The following is a 22,298-nucleotide window of genomic DNA, read 5'->3' as shown; positions in this document are numbered from 1 at the left end:
AAAATTATAAAATACCATTTTTCCAGATTACTGGGTCTCTATACTGCTAGTCAGAATTTTAAACGCATCTGCACCAAGGGATCACAACAAGTTTCCAGCTTTGAAGTGGGGTCACAATGTAAAAAGGTTTTGGAGACCCTGCATAAATGTTAAAAACCTTAACAGTTCCTTCTCAACTGCATCGAGAAATCGAGAATTAAGTCTAGCAACCAAATAAATCCTGTATTGGGGACAATCCAGAACTATTTCAATTGAGCAAACAATCAGCCAAACAACACTTGTTTTTCCTCTCCCTTTTATTTATAAGTTTTAAAATGTACACAAATAACAACCATATTAAATTGCATTGTAAATAACGTTAAATAGTGTCAGGAATAGAGAACTGTACATTAGACATTGATATGGAATAAGTCAGAGAGCACTTTTTTTTTAGAAAAAGGGGCAGTGGGGAGGGCAGTTCAAAGCATTTAAACATTTCAGCCAAATTTCACATTTAGATGGATTTCCTCGAGTGAGGAAAGAGCCACAATCCCCAATTAACACAGACAGAAAAACCTAGACATTAATCGCCAGCAACACTCAACAGTCAAGTTACGCAACATCGCCATTTGCTATTTTATTGAAAACATTTACTTCCTCTACCAACCCACCCCCCCACACAAAATGTGTTTGGCTCACCTCCAAAAGCAGTCAGTATCATGTAAACACGTCGACGATTTCTTCATTAAAGAAATCACTGTCGGATTTCTGGAGTTTAAACCCATAATGTTACGTTGTGTTGCCCCTTAGATCAGGTCAGAAAGAAGTAGCAACCACCACATTCTTCATACAGACTGAAAGTGGAGTGAAAGCAACTGAACTGAGCTAAAAGTCTAAGGCCACTAATTGCCAAATAGCCCCTTCCCTCCCAAATCTTGACAATAGCCAAAAAACACACACACACACATACGCGCGCGCACACACACATACATTCGTAAGATAGTGTGCAATAAATACAATGTACAACAGGGGTGGGAGCAAGTTTTGCCATTCTGTTCGGTTCGACAAATGCTGGCACCCAACATGAATGACACCATGCATGTTGCCAATCCTCGGGAGTACAAAACAGTAAAACAGCAGCAGCCATGGCCACTGAAAAATGAGGTCTGCTTTTCAACGCGACTCGGTTTTGTTCTCACGATTTCAGCAACCATTAAAAGCACAGGACTGGTCTTCCTCTTCTTTTAGGGTCAAGTAGTTAAAACAATAGGAACGACTGCTCACAGCTGACGAAAGCTCCATTTAAAGTTCGGGCCTGGAACCTCCATCTCCAGGTTCAATTTAGATACAGTATTCAAACAAAAAAAAAAAAAATCAAAAGGACAGCAGAGTTTTAAAATGAAAAACAGCATAAAAACACAGCACTACCCAGTCATTCAGCAGGGAGGGAACTTCACCCCAAGTCCTGATTTGGATTAATACACCATCGTTCTTAGTGAAGGAACGACATTCACAGCAATTATGTAGAGATGGACAACCTAGTTTCTCGTCCATATTATTTATGAAGGGATATGCCGACTGTTTGATGCTGCCCTCCCCAATTACCCACCCCCTCTTTTTGCACAAATTAAAACTATGTTACACTGTTTGACGTCAGTACTGAAGAAGCAACAGTTTTCACTTTACAATCAAAAAACTTGCTATGTACACAAATACAAAAAATCTCAGAAAAGTTATTTATGAAATACCAATGTTAAAAAAATCCATGGGAAAATAACTTAAGAATCGTGTGTATTAAATATAAAACCGAAAGAGTCGTCAAGGGGCATGTTAGCATTGGTGCACAGTTAATATCTCAAAAAGAAAGTGACATTCAAGTTTATAGTACAGAAGGAAATGAAATGCAATTATATTTCACTCTGGGGTAAACGTTACGAGGTGTGAACTAAATGGGTGCGTATCCTGAAGGGCAGTACCCAGGAGTGGACAATAAATTATTTGCTGCTTCCAAAACTGCAAAGCATTACAAATGCGCCCATTTGTGTTTGGCTCCAATGGAGGTTTTAGTCACTAGTTCCCAATGCACCATGGGCAGACACCCCGACCCCCACACTCTGGGACAGTATTCTCCACAATCCAAGAGGCAGGGGGAAGAGAGACACCCAACATCTACTCAGCCCCAGGTGTGCAAAAAGTCCAATAAACGCTGACATTGGAAGAAGAATTTTTGGGCGCTGGGGGAAGAGAAAACTTGTTTAACTCTATTCTTTCTTCGTCTCTACTTCCCTTTCCGGGAGTAAGTCACTACAAGGTGGAATTGAATTCTAGTGGTAAAGAGAATGCTGCTGCATTCAGAATAAATTCCAATGTGCCAAGCTAGGTCACCTGTCACAGTTGTTGCCCAAGTCCAGAACAGGTTTGTCAAAAATCAGGCCAGTGTGAGATAGATTTGCAAACAAGTGGTCACATTTTACTCCGCTTATATTCAAAATGCCTGACATGTTTCCTCAGATCAACCTTCTCCCTTTTTTACCCCATCCTATGGAAACGCAGACAATAATTTGGAAGGGGTTCTGGAAATCTTACCAATTCCTTGATACAAGAGGTATAACACCAACCCATGCCCACAGGAACACTTTTTGAAAGACAACACTGAGGCACATTTCCCACCCCCACACCTTTTGGTGCCTGGAAAAGCTATCTCGAGCCTTGCTCAACTGGGTATAAAATCCCAAGGGACCTTGTAAGTTTGGCTGAGCTTTCCTTCGCATTTCTGGCTGCTGAATTTGCAAGAATTTCACTGAACACCTTGAGGAAAAAGACACGCGTAGAGCACACATACACAACAGTTATTCACACATTTACAGCTGCATCGAAGTCCCCATTAGCAATTGCCTGGGTCTAGTTAAAATTAAAAACAAAACATTGTAAACACATCAGCGTGCTAAAGCTGACAAATAATTCAGCACCCTGGAGCATAATGCTTTTTCCCTCCGACCACTTTGGATCTTGCTTGAAGCAGTCATGTCTCTGCACTACCTCACCTAAAAGGTTCAACAGGTATATGTTTTGCAGGTATTTTGGTGAGTGCTTCCTCTCCGCTGGTACCCACCCCAATTCTATCCAGTCCTCTCCCACAAAAAAACATTTCTAAACTTTAGCACTGAATATTTTTGATCAGCTGAAAGTGGCTTATAAGCACAGTTGTGCAACGTGAAAAAAACTACTTTAAAAAAGGCAATACTGATGAGTATTGACAAGCAAGGGATCTGGGGAGCAGGCCGCTGGTAATGACCTTTGGCCAGAGTCTGGCCATTTGGCACTGATCTGGAGCAGTGAATGGAATCCAAGCACCTAACACTGCATTGACAGACCAACATACTCCCTCCAAAACTTTGATATTTAGTCCTAAATGCAGCAGGGTACTGTCATCCCATCTTCCCTGCCACTTCCCTCCAAAAGATACAGGCTGAATGAAGCCACCATCTGCTCCAACCTGGTTTTCAGGGATAACAGAACGGTCTTTGGAGCTGCTGCATTCATGGCTTGGGTTGAAGGAGTGGGGGATAATTAAAGGAGAAAAGCAGGAGGCCACATTGGCTGACACCTAAAAAGGGGTTCTATTTAAATTTCTCTCGCTACAAAGCTGTCTCCCAGATCTTTATGCAGTTCAGAACTGCCAGATCTCTCACCTCTGCAGCAGAAGGATGCACTCAGATATACCCCTTAGGTAGTTAAGTACAGGCCCCAGATCCATCCGATGCTACCACAGAGAAGCAGTCAGAGGAAATGACCATGACGTTCGCTAAGGGGAAAAACATCAAAATCACAACAGTTCCCCTTTTCTAAAAAAAAACAAACATTAAGAGAGTGTGTCGGTTTGCCTAAACATCCTTAAAACCTGCGTGGATCAATAGGTGGGGTTGGCAAACAGGAATGTGGCACTGAAGTGTTATACCTGGATTAGAAACATTCATCCAGATTTTCCTGCACACCCCCCCATCACTGAAATTTACCTTCCTTTTAAAAAGGAAACACGACAAACTGAACACTATAAAGCTTAAAAAAAAAAATCAGACAAAATAAATATATACATTCTTCAGAAATTAGCAGCCAAGGCGGTTCCATGCCACTGGTTTTGTCAACACTATATATACTATAATACATACACACAAATATATATAAAATATATATAGTTGACACGAAAGGACAAGCAGTTGTGATTAGACTCACACTCTTTAATGAGTGCTTGCTGAGAGATTTCCCCCAATCCCTTCACAGGAATAGTGCTTCTTTTAAAAATCAGGTTGTTTTTTTTTTAAGAAATGTATATGCAAGAGTTTAAAACATGAAGGTCTAGTCACCTTGCATACAGATAAAAGACTAAGGAATGATATTAATATCTGTATGACAGGAAATGGAGAAAAGGAGATTGAAATATGATTTTTCTAGAACAGAGGAGGGTTAGATGGCTGAAAACAAATCCTTTATATACAATGCAGTTATCTGAAAAGGGGCAATTCCAAAAGGGCCGTTTTGACCAGTGGCCCATGATTGCAGTACAAGGCATCGAGGGCTATGCCGCCTCTGTGCTGGGTTGCTAAACGGCTGTGGGGGTGCCCCCATTTTAGACTACGAAAATGACCAGACTTAGCATCACTGGGACAGACTAGTGTGTCCCAAAAGGAGCTCGTCAAAACCAGTTTTCTTCAAAAAAAATGACTTGTTTCCTCTTTCTTTCACCTCCTACCATTAACTGTATCTCGGGAGGTGAGCGCACACTCAGAGAAGGGGAGGGAGGGTGGCGTTTGAAAGGAGTAGTTGCGGGGGAGTTGAGGGGGGGTAATAGATAGACAGCTTATTTATAACTGACAGGTGGGAAGCTGAAAGTTGTTGACTATTTGAGGGCAAGAGGCAGAACTTCTATTCAGAATGGAGGAGAAATTAAATCCGGGTTTTCTTCTAAGAAAAGAAAACTTCTAAGCAAACTGGGAGTGGGGGAAAAGAAAGTATATAATAAATCTGAGGTGAGTGACACAAGATCATTGAAAGCGTGCTCAGACTGAGATTGAGGAGTTTCATCCTCTATTCTCGCACAAATAAAATAGTGGGTGAATACGAGCCCTGTTCTGATATCCTCCCTGAAGGCTCCATCGCAGTGGTCAATGTTGGAGAGATCGCTCCGTCATTGGCAAAAGTCAGCGAAGGAATCTGGCAGGCAGGAGAAAGAAAGTTCAATGTTACTCAAGCACCATCTCAACCAAAGCGCACCCGCAAAAACAAATCATTTCAAGCTTCCAGCATCTGCGATAGAACAAAAATGACAAGTTGGAAAAAATTCAACAGGTCAGGCAGCATCTGTGGAGAAACACAAGGTTAAACAGCGCAGATACACCAGCCTCTAATCGTACTGTCACATCACTAAAAGGCTATTCCATAAACTCCACTCCCCATGCATCTCTGCCCAGGTTTCTAACAGTTGCACAGCTTTTCTTTGGTTTTCTGCCTAGCTTTCAATTCCTTAACTCCATCCACACTGCTACTACGCTCAGTGAGCAGCAGCTCTGTGAGCTCCAAGCAGCTAAAGCCCTTAAACGACATCTGCAACTGGCCAGCATCTAGAGATGCCAGCACGTGGAAACACAAATTCTTCCTAATCAACGCCTGGCCACTGCTAATGGAGGTGTGGGTGAGGATCATGTTTCCACTTGTCCTGGAGATTCCAAACAGCCAGACGAACTTGGGGGTCACCATTATTTCATGCTGCTGAGTCCTCTCCCTGCAATTCCCTACACAGACCTCCCCTGACAAGCAGAGATGAAACAGAGAAAGAGTCAATGGAGACAAGGAGCAGCTGTAACACTGCTTTCTTTGGCAAGTTGAGATGGGCTACATTTATTGCCCTTAATCTCAAGCAAAGATTTAGAAGATTAGCTCACTTTAACCACCACTCACCCCCCCACCTTAGTCTTGGAGAAACAGTATCTGCAACAGGCAAGACTCAAACAATGGTCATAAAAAACAACGAACCCAATACTGAATCATATTTCAGCAAGGAATCCACACTTCCAAGAGAAGAGGCAAGAAAGAAGCTCAGATTAAGTACAGCCTGTGAAAATCAGGACAGAACGTATAGACCATATTATTCAATGAGGTACATACCTGCTAAAGTGCAAGGGAGATGAGGAGCTTCCCAGCTAATAGTAAATGCACTTTACATGACTTTTACTTAGCAATCCCTCTCAAATGCAGCCAACACAAAGATTGTTGGGAATCTCTCCCACAAAACAGTAACTGATGTTACGTTTATTTTCCGTTTTGCAGTGGAGTTTGGCAGGCTTTTCTTAGTCAATGGTATTAAGGAATATGGGTCAAAGATGGCATTAGTTCTCATCAGCATTGAGGGGCTAAATGGTATACACTCCCGTTCCTTTGACAAGGCTGAAAGAAGTCTCAACCACAGCTGGAATTGGACATCACCAGCAGGGAACACCAAGTACTTGCAGCTACATATCAGGACAGTCAGATGTACAGCATGACAACAGACCCTTCAGTTCAACCAGTCCATGCCGACCAGATATCATAAATTACCACAGTCCATTTGCCAGTATCTAGCCCATATCCCTCTAAATCCTTCCTTTGCAGGTTTCAATCTGGGTGCCTTTTAAATCTTGCAAGGGTACCAGCCTCCTTTGGTGCAGAACAAGAGACTGAACCTAAAACCTTCCAACATGAACAGCTTACTAACAGCAGTTTTCAGTATGTTGGACAAGAACCTTTGGAATTTCAAGACTAAGGTAGGTAGGGGGGGTTAAAGTGAACTAATCTTCTAAATCTTTGCTTTAGATTAAGGCTACATTTATTGCCCAATCTCAACTTGCCAAAGAAAGCAATGTTTATATTACACTAAATATAAAATTGAAAATGTGCAATTTGCATCCAGGAGGTCACAGCACAGAAACAGCTCCATACCAACCTCCTCCAACACTATTTAATTTTACCATATTCTCAATCTTCTATTCCTTTCTCCTGTATGCTTATCGAGCTTCCCCTTAAATACAATCTGCTCATTATCAGATATTAAACCAAGTTAAACATATTAGCATAAGTTTCTTTAAAACGATGGCACTTCCATACATAATTTGTATGGACAGACAGTACAGGCAAGGAATGTGGTGATGGAATAAAGTTGTGATATCACTCAACCAATAATCCAGAGCCCAGGCTAATGTTCTGGGTACATGGGTTTAATTCCTCCCAGGGCACATGGTGAAACTGGAATTAAAAGCTGGTTTAATGATCATGATGTAACCATTGCTAATTGCTGCATAAACCTACTCAATTCACTAAATGCCACTTACACAAGGAAATCTGCTGTTCTTACCTGGTCTTACAAAATATAGGTCCAGTCTCATAGCAGTGACTTGTGATTGCACTCTGAGATGGGCTACACAGAGCCAACCAGTTCAAGGGCAACTAGGGACGGACAAGTGCCAGCCTTGCTGGGGACACTATCATCCCAGACAAGAATAAAAGAAAAAAAGAAAACTGAACAGAATAAGTCTGCACTTTGCAGGAATCATGAATTAAACCAAACAGTCACTTACCAAACTACCTGCTGGTCTAGGGACACTAGTCACTTTGCCAGATGTTCAAAGGGCATGCTGGTCTGTAAAGAAAATGAACAGATCATGGATGTAATGATAACCCTCTTGAAAGGAATATAAACTTTGTCAATGGAGAAGCAAACAATAAACAGGAATTTGAATCTCCTGTCAATTCAATTCATCAATGAGAAACAAAACATTGTTCTCTTACTTTTCTGAAGAAGGGTCTCGACCCGAAACATCAGCTTTCCTGCTCCTCTGATGCTGCTTGGCCTGCTGTGTTCATCCAGCTCTACACCTTGTTATCTATAGTTCTCTTACTGATGTTAACCAAATGACCCACCCCACCCCCCACAATTCCTTATAGCCGCCACCCTCATCTACGAGTCAGGTATCTTGCCCACTTGTAGCTTGACATTTCCGGAGATAGTTCTGCATTCTCTACCAGTTGACATACTTCTGAATGTCCCCCAGCAGCCCGAAGTGTTAGAAAATGGAAAGCTTAAAAAAAGGGTCAAGGTTTAATGCCCATATCTGAGTTCCTGGACAAGTGAAGGAACTATACAGGAAGGCAAGCTGGGTTCTTACTCCCGATTACTGCCTGACGAACTGTACCAAAATCTATTGCATTTTAATCAAAGGAGGAATCGGGTTCAGCTGCAAGAACATGGTGGCCACAGAGAGACTAGGGAATTAGTCAAAAATACAGAGGAGTGTTAATAATTAAGTACTTGCTGGACCATCTTCCAACAGAGTTCATGCCAACATCAACAAAAATGCGCACACTTTCCATCTGGAGAATGCTAGAGTTTGAAATGGAAAGTGGAGTCGTGTGCACATATTCCCATGTGTGTAAATGTGCAACAATAGATACACACACCCCAATCCAATTCAATACCTAGTTAAAACCAGCTAGGTTGTCCAGCCATCAAATTTCTGCCTTTCGGCTGCAGCAACTCTGGGATAGGCCAGTAGAGGGCCTCAAAGAGCTGTGGCACTTCAATTTGCCGCCCAGGTCTCAGTACATTGGCATTGACAATACGTGCAGTTATAAAATAGATCTACGCATCAGGTTAATTCACATCATAGAACGTAGAATTGTGCCGACCTATCATCCTGCTAAGATCAAACTACCCTGCATACCCTACATTATAATATCATCCAAGAGTCGCTTAATTGTCTCTAGTGTATCTGACACCAGTACCACTGTCGGCATGTTCCATACTACAAAGCAACAAAATAAAAAAAATTTGCGCACACCTGGGGGCATGAAAGTGACCAAATGGTGACAGAAGCAAGGTTACCACAGATGCTGGAAATAAAAATAAAATTCTGGAAGCACTCAAACATGCATCTATATTGAGGAAGAGTTAATGCTTGGTGTCTCTTGTTAGTTCATACAGGTGGTGATTAACCTGGAACATTAACAGTTTCTGCTCTCTGCACAGATGCTACCTGACTCAAGTACTTTCAAGCATTTGCTGTTGCTTTTTGAAAAATGCTGTACCTCCATTGACTACTTGACAAAAAACTTAATTTTGTTTGCAGAAGAACAACATTTTTGTCCTGACAGAAAAGTGGACCTGATACAATTAGCCACACACTAGAGATGGGTTTTTCCAAGGAGTTAATATGGCCATTCCTTGCTGAACAGGATCAAGCAGTGATGGCCAGCTAGTCAATGGCTCACCAGCACCTCTTCTTAGTAAAGTTACCAGAGTCCCAGATGACCACAGGGGCTAGTGGTGGTTTAACTAGAGGGTCACCACATCTCAGAAGAGGTTGAGAAGGCAGGGCATTCACAATCATCACAGCGGTGTGGGAATTGAACCTGTGTTAATCACCTTAGCATCACTACATCACAAACCAGCTGAGATAACCATTAGCATAGTCACCAGATAGCAACAAGCATCAAATGACACAAGTCCAGCAGAAGTCAATAAAAACCATGACAACAGCAACAAAAATAAGCAACCCTTCGTAAAATAATAAAAATTGCAACACAGCTTTTTGTTAGTTCGAGTCCTAGATTCTTTGACAGTGGTGGTGTTACAATTCACTCAGGATCAACATGCGCTTTTTAAGCGCACTGGTGTAGCTTAGAGCAATGGGGTGGTAGAGGACATTCTTTTCACCCCATGGTTGACCACAACCAGCCTGCCACTGTAATATATTGGAAGGATTTGGAGGTCACCGCTCAGCCTGTTTGATCACATACTGAATACATCTTCCTTGTGCATCAAATCCTAGAGGGGGACTTGAACCCCAGACCTTTTGGCTCAGAGGCAGGGGTACGATAAGACTTCCTTCCAATATTCCTCAGAGCTTTAACTAGCTTTCCAGAGGCACAAAGATTAGAAAAGTCAATATTATTGTCTTATTATGAACTGCTGTGATCAGGTGCCTTGGCGCTGGTGTCAGCATAGGTTTGGAAGCTTGATTGTGCAAGCATGACGGGTTTCCTACTTTACTCAAAAAGAACTACTAGCGTACAAAGTTTGCGATTTTGTGTTCTAGCTTGGTTAGGTTTGCAGACATAAAAAGCATAAACCATTTAAATCAAATTGCGGTGGAAATCAGATTCATTTTGCAGATTAAGCTAGACCTGCTGCCCAGTAAAAAGAACTAAACACCCCTACCAGGCTCTGTTACAAGTGCTAGACTCAAGATGGGACACTGACATTTATCAGCATATTTCTCAATTTCTCCTAAATTCTACCTTCCATCCCAAATAACTCAATTAAAAACAAACTAGCAGAGGGGGCTGAGAGAATTTCATGCAGATGAAAGGATGGCAAAAACCCTCTTACCTGTGATGCTGAAATCCGTGAAGCGTCTTGTCGGGCTGTGAGATCAGAGGAAGAAACGTTAGCGGGAGCGCCTCGATGTAACCTCATGCTCACTTTGCGCTCTCTCTCAGCCCGAGAGATTGGTCTCGGTGAGGTATTGGCTGCAACAACAGGAGAAAAGCACTTTGTTAAACTGCCTTTTGCCACACAAGGAAAAGAAAAAAGGTTTAATTTTCTGCTTTGCAACCAGACAACGATGGCAATTGTTTAACTGGAATGCTTTGCTTGGCTGATCCTGCAGGGAGGAACTGGTACTGAGCTGATAGTCAAGGTGAAAGCTTCTAAGCCACTTCACACTAGTCTACATACACTGCTGGCTTTTCAAACCATTAAAAAAAAAAATGCTGTGTATCAGGACCTCCCTCAGAACTAAGCTTTCTACATTCGCTGTACACTGCCTGATCAACAAATCTGTTTCCTGTCCTTTCTTTCACAAATGAAAAGATCTGTCCCATGGTCTTTTCAAAAGCACTCAGTGTACATGCTAAGGGGAGCATACATGTAGGTGGAACCTTCAACACCAGCAAGAGTCAACAGCAAGCGCTAGGGAGGAAAAAAGAAGGGCTGCACTCAAGTTTTTAAATCCCAAAACCTTAAGCAAATAATCTACAAAAATACTTTGTGCTGCAGTTTAGCAAGTGCTGACTGGTCTCTCTGATACAGAAGTGGGAACTTGTGACTCAATTAAGAGCTGCTTCCCACTTATATAGTTGTATTTTACCAACAGTTTGAGGGTGTGATGACTTTTGGAATCATCGACTCAGAGGGCCAACCACTGCATCACCTACAGTGTACCACCCTGCCCTCACCAATGTTTTGATGTACCCAGTAGTATTGGGACACCAGAAAACATACCTCCTTTGGAACAGATCCCTAGATGACACTTGCAAAACTAAGGATGTTTTCATTTAAAGTGGAAGTGTATAACAATGTTCTCTCAGCAAGTTGAGAGTCTGTGGAACTCTAACTCAGACAGCAGTGGAACTGGGCTGAATATTTGAGGAAGGCTAGGTATGCTCTTGACTAATAAAAGCACAAAAGGGAAAGGGAAGGCAGAAAGAGGAGCTGAGGCCACAATCAGGATTAAACAGAGCAAGCATGAGGGGCCAAATGGCCTATTTCATCTCCTGATTCATATATTCTTGAAGTTTCTTTTATATACCATTAATCGGATCACGGTGTCACTAGCTAGCCCAGAGTTTATTGCCCATCCCTAACTGCTCAGAAGGCAGTTAAGAGTCAACCACATTGCTGTGGGTCTGGAGTCACATGTAGGTCAGATCTGATAAGGACAGCAGTTTCCTTCCCTAAAGGACATTAGTGAACCAAATGGATTTTTATGACAATCGGCAATGGATTCATGATCATTAGACTCTATGTTCTAGATTTTTATTGAATTCAAATTCCTCAGTGGCAGGATTCAAACCTGGGTCCCCAGAATTTTGGGGAGTCTGCACAGACCCAGGTAGTGATAATACCACTGTTGCCAACACCTCCCCTTATCTACTGCAATAGTGCTTTTAACTGAACCAAGAACTACATCACGCTATTCTGGGATAATTCAACCAATTGCTTAGGATCTGAATACCTAAAGCAGTAATGTCTTTAAAGCAGTCTGTGGTAGAGTGAATAAAGAGAATACTGACCAGACTGCTGTGCTCTTGACGCCTGAGTAGGCAGCACTGCATCTTGTCCGTTCCGTAACCGGTTACCCACTGCCCCAGCCCCCGTTCCGGGTGGGAGGACTCTTGTTGCTGAACTGCGAGTCTGTACCACACGCTCTTCCCGTTCGTGATCTCTGCGCTCGCGCTCACGCTCACTTTCTTCCGGAGTCCGCCCTGCACCCTGTAAATCAGGGAAGAGGATCAGTAACCTCATACCTGAGCGACGCTACAGTTCATTTGTTGGATGCAAGTCAGAAGGAAAGAGGGATGAAGGTAATCAAAAGATATCATAAATGGGGATAACTAAATTGGAAGTGCGTGGCATACAAGTCAAAGGCTTCGGCGAATGGGTTTTAAAACACTTCAACAGTCACGTCAACCGATTCACTCAAACCTCCCATCCACAGCAGTGGCCATCTTCCACATTCAGACTATTCAGGAATATAGCGATCTCTGGTGATCTTTAATAATTAATTCCCTCAGCATACCAAAAATAGGACTGGATATTGCCACATCTCCTTCCGAAGCATTCACGGTGTTTAACCACCACCTTGTTTTCCTACTCAGCCTGGTGAGCATCAGGCCCCAGAAAATGCCAGATATTCTGAAGTGGGCTGTGCTGATCATGGGAGCATGCACTTATGGTGAAATATATGGCTGGTGTAATAAAGGGGAGGGCGTTAAAGCAGTTAGTGGGAGAATTAAAATGGACCAGTTCAGTGGGAATACGTGTCAAAAAAAAAATACGGAAGTGCAAAGACTAGGGAAAAGCTAAAATGTCTCCTGTGCTGCAGGAGTGGCAATTGATGGGAGTGTACACAGTGGCACTACTTGACAGGAAAATCATTTCACAATAAATCGCCACAAGGTTAGAAAAAGAATAACCAAATCCTTTGCATAAGGAGAGGCAGAACTAAAGAATTTCATGCTGCAATTACTCAGAAGTGTATGACGTGCCAGATTTACTAAAAATAAACAGAACAAATTGGTGACCAGTGACTAACAAGGAAGAGCTTTTCTAGCCAAGAGTGCTGGCTTCATTTGGATCTCAATTAATCAATGGCCCCAGAAATAAAAATGTGTCGATTCTCAGAGATCCAAGCAGTTTATACATTTTCTGCTTTTTGAGTGATGAAAAAAATTTTTCAGTTCTTCTTTATATGAACTGTACTTCACTAACATACTGTAGCTAAAGAAAGGGCTGAACTTGTTTAATGTCTTTCACACCTGTGGAACATCCAAGGCGCTCGACAGCACAAACAAATTGCACTCAGCATGGTCCTACAACATCAAGATTAGACTTTTAAAATAAAAGTGCTGTCAGTTAGGTTGGCCAGGACACCACAGAGAATCTTTGCAATCTTCACACTGGAAATTGGTTTGAAGTCTTATGGGCAAACTGCACTTCAGACAGTACAGCACCCTCTGTACTGCATTTGATTTCTGGATCCAGATTTTGCACTCCAGTCCCTGGAGTGGGACTTGGCAGAACTCAACCTTGGAGGCAAGTGTTCTGCCTAAGCCACAGCTGACATGGTCAAGCAGAGATGCCCCAAGCATGTGATCAGTGCAACGTAATTTTATTTTCTCACTTGATGAGTAACTGAGTTGCACACAAAACGAATGCTTCAAGTCACTCAGAGAAAGGCTACGTTGCAACATGGAAGCATACTTTCCTGGTGGTGAGAATCTAAGGAAAATATCTGAGAAGTGGGAGGGGGGGGGGGGAAATAAAAAGTCATGTTTCCAGCGCCAAATTTTACAAGTTTAACACGCCTGCACTTACAAACTTCAGCATGTTCCAATCAAAGACGTAGTCGTATGAGAAGCCCTGTCGGTGGAATAAGTTCCTGAAAAGCTGTCGTAGGTAGGAGTAATCGGGCTTGTCATCAAAACGCAAGGAGCGACAGAAGTTCAGGTAGGTAGAAAATTCAGCTAAGAGGGGTAAGGGAAGAGGAAAAATAAAAAGATTAGGATCACAGAAACACTGAAACAGATCAATTAGCTGAGAAATACTGGAGAAGAGCACAGTGATAAACATGATATAAAAAGAGATGACAAGCAGTGATGGAGCAACAAGGGGAAAGGGAGGGACACCGGGCAAGAAAAATGCATACAAGCTCCCAAGTTCTCCTCCATTTATTCCATTAAAGTGTACAATTTATTTCAACTGAAAACTAACAACTGAACAAAAATGCCAGACAATGCAAGGGTTCAGGAGACGACAGACCAAAGGAACTACCCATCTGGGGGGGATCCAGGAAGGGAATGACAAACAGGACACAGAATAAATCAACCTGAATAGGTACAGCAAGAATTGCAACTTTGCAAGGTGAGGAAATAAAAACAAAGGCAGCAGCACAGAAATCAAGACCCATTTTAATTAGCAAGAAGAAATAACTGCTTAATCCTCTAAATCCTGCACAGACAAAAATTTATATTTTGCAGAATTCTCAATCCATTCTGATTTAAAAAAAATACAAGAACATATAATCCAGGAACGGCCCTGAAAAAAAAAGATTAAGAAAGAAAATTAAATGTGATTTTGAAACGCGATTCTAAGGGGACTAGACAGGGTGGATGCTGAAAGAATGTTTCATTTATGGGAATGACTAGGACTAGGAGACAGTTTAAAAATAAAGGAAACTCACATTTAAAGACAGATGAGCAGCTTTTCTTAACGCAGTCATTCATCTATGGAATTCTCTGCCAGAGACCAGTGAAGACTATACCTTTGAATGTTTTTAAAAGCCAAACTGGATACATTCTTGATTAATAAAGAAGTCAAATGTGATAGAGTTATGGTCAGGAAAGTGGTGCTTCGATCCCACACATATTAGGGATGATGATATCAAGTGGGGTATACACTCAAGGGCCAAATGACCTACTCCTGTTAACTCACATCCTTGTATAATTCATGGTCTTACAACTGCCATAAACGTTTAAAAAACATAAGAGTTTAAATTCATCCATATGCATCACAAACTATATTTACCAAGCTGCTGCCTCTTAGCTACACAAGGTTGTTTAACACAGGTTTAAAATGAAAGGGCAATTCAGAAACTTGTTTGGCCAGAGTCAGATCCTGCAATTTTGTTGTAACATTTCAAATTGAGGAACATTTTAAAAAAAAAAACACCACATTCTACCCTATTATAAAAGGATGCACCTACAGCAGTACTGTGCATCAGGACATTTGAAGTCAGCTGAATGTCTATTCAAAAGCAAACTTGGGCATAAAAAGATCACACACACAAAACAAAATTTGCCCAACAGTACATTGGTCAGGGGCTCCAAGTCAGTTCAGCAACACTTCTGCCATGTTAGTGATGGATCCTGGGAATTTTATGCAACTTAATTGTACAATCCAAGACGGAATGGGAAGTTGGTGATAAAATGATATTATGTCACTGTGCCTCATGTTCACCAGAATCACATCAGGTTAAAAATGGCTGACTTCCTTACAGCAGACTTGGCATTAATTCAGTGAACTGTCCACCAAACTCAAAATTGGCACCACGGTAAAGTGTCTGCCAAGGTGGGCCCATCTGTTGAACAGCTCAGCACGTCTGAAAACCTAAACTAGCTTATTTCTGGTCGATAGCTAAACAATTTAATAAAAAGTTACTCGAGACATAATGTAGAGATGCAGAATAACAGAAGGACAGGAGCTTGTGTGGAAGTGCCGTGACGCCCCTCTGTACCCGCTCAAAGGAAAATTCACATCACACCTTGGGGCCAACTTGGGTGACTGAACATTAATTCTGTATTAAGCTAAACTGATCAAAACATTGACTTCATTATGTAGCATTCAGAGCCACTAGCAGGAGGGGCATCACTTACTCATATCTAACATGGAAATGGAGAAGTCACATTGGGACAAGATCAAGGGCACAGGAGGAGGAAATGCCAGGGTGTGTAAATGCCAGAGTGTGTGCAAGAGAGATCGCTACCCAATGAACATACTACAAAATGCATACCATGACTGAATGAAGACACAAGTAGGTCTGTGTGCAAATGTTTTTCTTGTTTGACTAACCTCATCACCTGGCTTCAACTGCAAAGGGCAGCAGCTTAGGCATGGAATTGGAGGGATACCAAAGTCCATGCTGTCAGGAAAGGGGAGGGGGCGAAAAACAAGGGAAATAATCCAAGTAGATCTTAAAACTGGGTGCCATCCCTACATTATCAAACAGTAAACAACCACTTTGAACAGGAACCAGAGGCACTCACACGGATAGCTCTTGCACAGCACTTCAATTGGAGTTGACATCTTTTTCTCACTGATGCGCTCATACTTCTGCCGTTTTGTGGCTGCTTTGAGTCCCTGCCATGGCAACGAGCCCAAGTTAAAATACATCAGGACGTAACCCAGTGACTCCAGGTCATCACGGCGACTTTGTTCTGTGGAGATTTTTTGTTATTTAAAGAGTCAGGAGCCAAGATTTACTTAGAATAACTAGCAGTGGTATTAAAGGGATTATGTTAAAAACCACCATCCCATATATTTGTGAAAAAGCATCTCCCAATGCCCAAGTCAAACATTTCTATAGCAAACTTTGTCTGGTGTTGACAGAAAACTGTTCGAAGTCCTGTTCGTCAATTTGGCTCCTTACATCCTCAGTCCATGCACACCAACATCACTCCTTCCCACACCACTACCACCACCACCCACAAACCAAATATCCAACCATTCTCTCCTGCTAATTTTTCCAATCTATTAATATCTTAGGAGCCCTCAAGTGCCCTTTCTGCAGTAGGTACTACTTTGGTCACAGAGCGACCACTTGCTCACCGATGCCCAGATGAGTGTTGATGGAGGCATATCGCGCTGTGCCGGTCAGATTCTTGTTTTCCCGGTATGGGATATGTTGGTGAGTCCGTGCATCACGGTACTTCTTGGCCAAGCCAAAGTCAATGATATAAACAAGATTGCCCTTCTTGCCCAAGCCCATGAGGAAGTTGTCTGGTTTAACGTCACGATGGATGAAGTTTTTGGAATGAATGTACTCAATTCGACTGATCTGAGAAAAATAATTAAGCCGTGAGTACAAGGGATCACAAATCAAGGATGCAGCAATCTGCTCCTTCAAAAGATTAATATATCAGCCTACAAGGATTCACCAACTTCACCTCGGTTTGCTTCTCGCGATAGACATCCTTTTTAAAAGTTCTCAAAACAGTCCTGGCCGATTATTTAGGAACTCAAACCTCGCCATTTCCTGCAAGCTGACATTCTTCCCCATTAGTGAGTCTGCCAGGAAACCAAGAAGCAATTCCACACTAAGATTCAGAATAGCTCTCTTCAGCTTGTGTATAAAATGGGGGGACTTCAGCACAAGGGAGGAGGGCAATAACAACTTCAGCCCCTTATTTGCCAAGAAACAGGGAAAGGAGTTTAGCAGCAAAGAGGGTTGAGGGGCAATAACAGACATTTAAGAAAATAGCTAATGGCTCACAAACATACATCCCACTGAAAGGACGACGACTGTAGGAAGGGGATAAGCCAACCATGGTTAATCAGGGAAATTAATGATTGTATAGCTTGTTCTTTGAATTTGATACTATATGCAAAGTTTAGTGGTAAGCAAGAGGATTGGAAAAGTTTTCAAAACCAAAAAGACCAAACAAAATGGAGAAGATAAACTTTGAGGGAAAACTTGAGTAATACCAAGACAGATAGCAAGAAGGAGCTTAAATATATGAAAAGGAAAAGAAAGGCCCCTTTGAGAACCAGGCTGATATACAATAATGGAGAACTAGGAGACAGCTAGGAGTTGAAAAAAAATGACTGGCTAACTTATATAAGACAAGTTGGAATAAGGGACCATTTTTAAGATGGCAACTTCTAATTAGTGGAGTGCCACAGGGATCAATGCTGGGCCACAATTACTTACAGTACATATTAATGGCATGGATGAGGTAAGTGAATGTCCTATAAGTCTGCAGATAATACAGAAGTAGGTAGGAAGGTATGTGGTGGGGATAACAAGTCTGCAGGAGGATTATTGAAAAGTGAGTAGGAAAAAGCTTGGCAGACAATAAATGTGGGGAAACAAGGTTATGCACATCGGCAGCAAGAATAAAAAGGAGCTGAGTATGGTTTAAATGGAGGATGACTGTAGTAAGTTACAGCACAGCAGAATTTGGGAGTCCTCGTACACAAGTCTCAAAAATCTAGAATTCAAATTCAGCAGGTAATTCAGAAGGTAACTAGAATATTAGCCTTTATTTCTAAGTGAATGGAGTATCAAAATAGGGACCTTTTTTTCCCTAAAACTATTCAAGGTACTAGTCTGAGCACAACTGGAATAAAGAGGAGTTTTGGGCCCCTTGTCTAAGGAAAGATATACTGGCATAGGAGGTAGGTTCAGAAGGTTCACTGGACTGGGAGATGGCCTTACTGAAGCACACAAGATTCTTAGATGACTTGACAGGGTAGATACAGACAGGTTGTTTCCTCTTGTAGAAGGGTCTAGTACCAGAGAGTATTCTCTCAGAATACCAGAATGCCCATTTAAGACAGAGTTAAGGAGGAACTGTTTTCTCTAAGAAAGTTGTGATTCCATGGAATTCTTTATGCAGAAAGCTGGGTTAAGTATATTCAAGACTGAGACAGAGATTTTTAAATCAGTAAGGGAATCAAGGGTTACAGGGAAATGGCAGGAAGTGGAGCTGCGGATTATCAGATCAGCCATGACCTCACTGAATGGTGGAGCAGACTCGATGGTCTGGGTGGCCTAATTCTGCTCCAATTTAAGGTTTAACAACTAACTTTGTAATTAGAGTTTATGAACAACATGATGCTACACACTTTAGCTATTGGAATTAAGATTCTGAAAGTGTGTATCTGCTGGTTTTGCTTTCCTTGCATTCCACCCTCTATTGTTCTCTTCACTGAATTTCATTTCGATAGCTTGAATGTCTAAGTTTAGTGCAAAATGGTGGTCGCTGTTGGTTCTTTCAACATTAAGGAACAAGCAACAATGACTTGTATTTATAAAACACTTCTAATGAAGTACGAAAAAAAGAACTACGGATGCTGGAGATCAGAAACAAAAATGGAACTTGATGGAGAAACTCAGCAGGTCTGGCAGCATCTGTTAGAAGAAAGCAGAATTAACATTTAGAGCCCAGCGACTCTTCAGGGGAAAAAAAAAAAGAGTTCTGTACTCGAAACATTAGCTCTGCTTAAAGTTGGAGAAGATTTGTAGCTCAAGTTGTGGAGCAGGTTGTAGACATGCTCGTTGAGCTGGTGGGTTTGGTTGTAAACGTTTCGTCACCCTGTTAGGTAACGTCATCAGTGCGCCTCTGGTGAAGCGTTGATGTTCTGTCCCCCTTGTTATTTATATTCTTTGGTTCGCTAGGGTGGTTACTAGTACTTCCAGTTTTGTTTCTCAGTAGTTTGCACACTGGATCTAATTCAATGTGTTTGTTGATGGAGTTCCAGTTGGAATAAAAGGCCTCCAGGAATTCCCTGGCGTGTCTCTGTTTGGCTTATGCGATTATCAATATGCTGTCCCAGTCGAATTAGTGTCCTTCGTTGTCCCTGTGTAGTGAGACAAGTGAGAATTGGTCATGTCTCTTGGTGGCTAATTGGTGTTCATGTATCCATACACCCCAAACGGGAAGAAAACCGACTACGTTGTGTTTCTCAGTCCTTGCATGGTATTTTGTATGTTACCCCAGTTTTCGGTATGGGATCCTTTACGTTTGTCGGTAGCTGTCGTAAGGTGGTTGTCAGTTTGTGGGCTACTCTGACACCCCGGGGTCTGAGTAGTCTTGTGGTCATCTCTGAAACGTCCTTGATGTATGGTAGGGTGATTAGCAAGTCTGGTCATATTGTGTCTTCCTGCTGTGGTCTGTCTCGGAGGTAACAGCGGATTGTGCTTTTTGGGTATCCATTTCTTTTGAAGACTGTATTAAAAAGAAAAAGTGTTCCTATTCTAGTTGCATAGTTCCAGGTTGGAACGACAGTTACTGACGAATGTAGAGGATACCATACCCGAAACTGGGGTAATATACAAAATACCACGCAAGGACTGTGAGACAAACTACTTAGTCAATTTTCTTCTGGTTTGCCCTGTATGATACACGAACATCAATTAGCCACCAAGAGAAACGACCAATTTTCAATTGTCTCACTACACACGGACGAGGCACACTAATTCGACTGGCACAACACATTGATAAATCACACAAGCCAAACAACAGAGACACGCCAGGGAATTCCTGGAGGTCTGGTATTCTAACCAGAACTCCATCAAACAAACACACTGAACTGGACCCGACTATACAAACCACTGAGAAATAAAACCAGAAGTAACAGCAAACACCCCAGCAAACCGAGGCGCATAAATAACAAGCAGGACAGAACACCTACGCTTCACCGGAGGCGCACTGATGTTACCTAACAGGGTGACAAAATATTTACAACCAAACCCACCGGCTCAGTGAGCATGTCTACAACCTCATTAACTGTGCTTTCTTCCAACAGATGCTGCCAGACCTGCTGAGTTTCTCCAGCAATTTCTGTATATTTTTGAACCATATAGTCACTAGATGCTACATTCATGGTCTAGGCAAGGAAAGACCGTTGAAGAAAGTGATTAAATCAGGGATGCACAAGATGCCAGAATTTGAGGAAATAGAGAGATCTTAGAGAGGACTATGCAGCTGAGGGTGGTTACAAAATGTAGGAATGCAAAAGTACAGAAAAAGGGGTTTAAATTCAAGGTTGAAAATGTTTAAAAAGGAGTGTTGCTGAGTTAGAAGCCATCTTGGCTCAGCAAGGACAAGAGTAACAGGTGAATGGGTCCATGTCAGAGTTAGGGTACAGCCATCAGGAAATGACGATTGTGCCAGCGCATACACAACCCTAATGCTCTCAACCCTCTTCCCACTTGTAAAACCCTGAAAATCCATACCATTTGGTCTGCAAGGAGGAGCACAGTCTTCAGACTGAACTTGCGTGAGCAGAAGTTGAAGAGGTCTTCGAGACTAGGACCCAGTAGCTCCATCACCATCACGTTGTAATCTCCCTCAGCACCACACCATTTAATCGAGGGAATCCCAACTGCAGACAACAGAACCCAACAACATACCAGGTCACCATAACATAACTATTTGCTTTGCAACTGTAATCTACAAAAAAAACCCAATGAAGCCGCACTATTGCCAGCTGATGGAGCAAAGCCCCTCTCTTCCCACTCTTTCACTACTGTTGGGATGTTGGTACAGCATGCACATAGGATCCATTCAATTAACAGGTTAGGAGAGAAAAAAATGCCAAATATGTTGTTGCTGCATACAGAAAATTCTAATAGACAGACACATTCAGAATCCTTCACAATTAAAATTCAGTTCTGTGTACAAATTCCAGATCAGAATGATGTAATCATGGCAGCTGCACCGCTGCAGTATGATTAATCTTAAAAAACAAAAACACACATTTATAACATGCGCCTGGGCATGCGGGGCTTTGAGCAGGAAATGACATGTTCAAATGTTTAGATCTGAAAACCTTCAGGTACCAAACCAGCAGCTCTGTAGAAATCTTGCTGTTTTATTGCCTCGTGATGACATTTCAAAAGAAAACAAACATTAAATTCCAGGTTTAATTTATAGTGATCCAAACAAGATGTAATTTGAAACAGCTACTGTGGAGTCAATTGATAACAATTTACAGCTGTTCCAAGTGTGTAGCTTCTGTCTATCATGGTTTAAAGATCACATTCAACCTAGCAAAGGAATACAGATTTGGATTAAAAACTGTATGCAAATCTAACCCACATTTAATAATTAAATCTTAGCCAAAGAGATATACCTGCATACACTTGGAGGCATATTTGGTTGGTGGGATGTATCGTTATTCTAGGTGGAAGCTAATACTTTATGGCACTATAGTAGATAGATGTGCCCAGTGAGGATATTTAGACAAAGTGCATTGGAAAATAATTTTAAATCAAGAGAAACAAACTAGAAACAAAAAAAAAAATTACTCTTGCCTTTAATAGCCATTGACTGATGTGCTGGAAGGGGCTGATAGACGATTTCCAGTGAGGACAGTCATTGGTAGACAAAGTCAGAAGTGACACAACACCAGGTTATAGTCCAACAGGTTTATTTAAAACAAGGTGCAGGGCTGGATGAACACAGCAGGCCAAGCAGCATCATAGGAGCAGAGAGCCTCTCTGCTC

At 41.9% G+C, this 22,298-nt stretch overlaps 1 protein-coding gene across 1 annotated transcript; it reads right to left on the bottom strand.

Annotated features, from left to right (window-relative positions):
* Positions 1-278: 278 nt before the first annotated feature.
* Positions 279-21,176, bottom strand: LOC109935778 (casein kinase I). Its single transcript, XM_048617529.1, has 8 exons — positions 21,027-21,176; positions 16,895-17,123; positions 16,333-16,503; positions 13,886-14,034; positions 12,082-12,280; positions 10,397-10,536; positions 7,587-7,648; positions 279-5,190 (listed from the first exon to the last, which is right to left on the bottom strand). The coding sequence occupies exons 1-7, from the start codon at positions 21,123-21,125 to the stop codon at positions 7,616-7,618; spliced, it is 1,020 nt and encodes a 339-aa protein (XP_048473486.1). The 5' UTR covers positions 21,126-21,176; the 3' UTR covers positions 279-5,190; positions 7,587-7,615.
* Positions 21,177-22,298: the final 1,122 nt, after the last annotated feature.

The sequence above is a fragment of the Rhincodon typus genome, chromosome 37 (genome assembly GCF_021869965.1).
Source record: "Rhincodon typus isolate 14 chromosome 37, sRhiTyp1.1, whole genome shotgun sequence".
Lineage (NCBI taxonomy): Eukaryota > Metazoa > Chordata > Chondrichthyes > Orectolobiformes > Rhincodontidae > Rhincodon > Rhincodon typus.
The sequence above is the reverse complement of the archived record's forward strand: the minus strand, read 5'-3'. Positions and strand labels throughout refer to the sequence as shown.

Bases quoted from the DNA above. Each gene is read 5' to 3' on its own strand.
- LOC109935778 (XM_048617529.1), bottom strand. From the start codon at position 21,125: ATGGTGATGGAGCTACTGGGTCCTAGTCTCGAAGACCTCTTCAACTTC. The intron at 17,124-21,026 runs GTATGGATTTTC...TATTTTTCTCAG, and splicing joins TCCTCCTTGCAGACCAAATG to ATCAGTCGAATTGAGTACAT. The intron at 7,649-10,396 runs GTAAGAGGGTTT...TTTTCTTTACAG, and splicing joins CACGGATTTCAGCATCACAG to ACCAGCATGCCCTTTGAACA.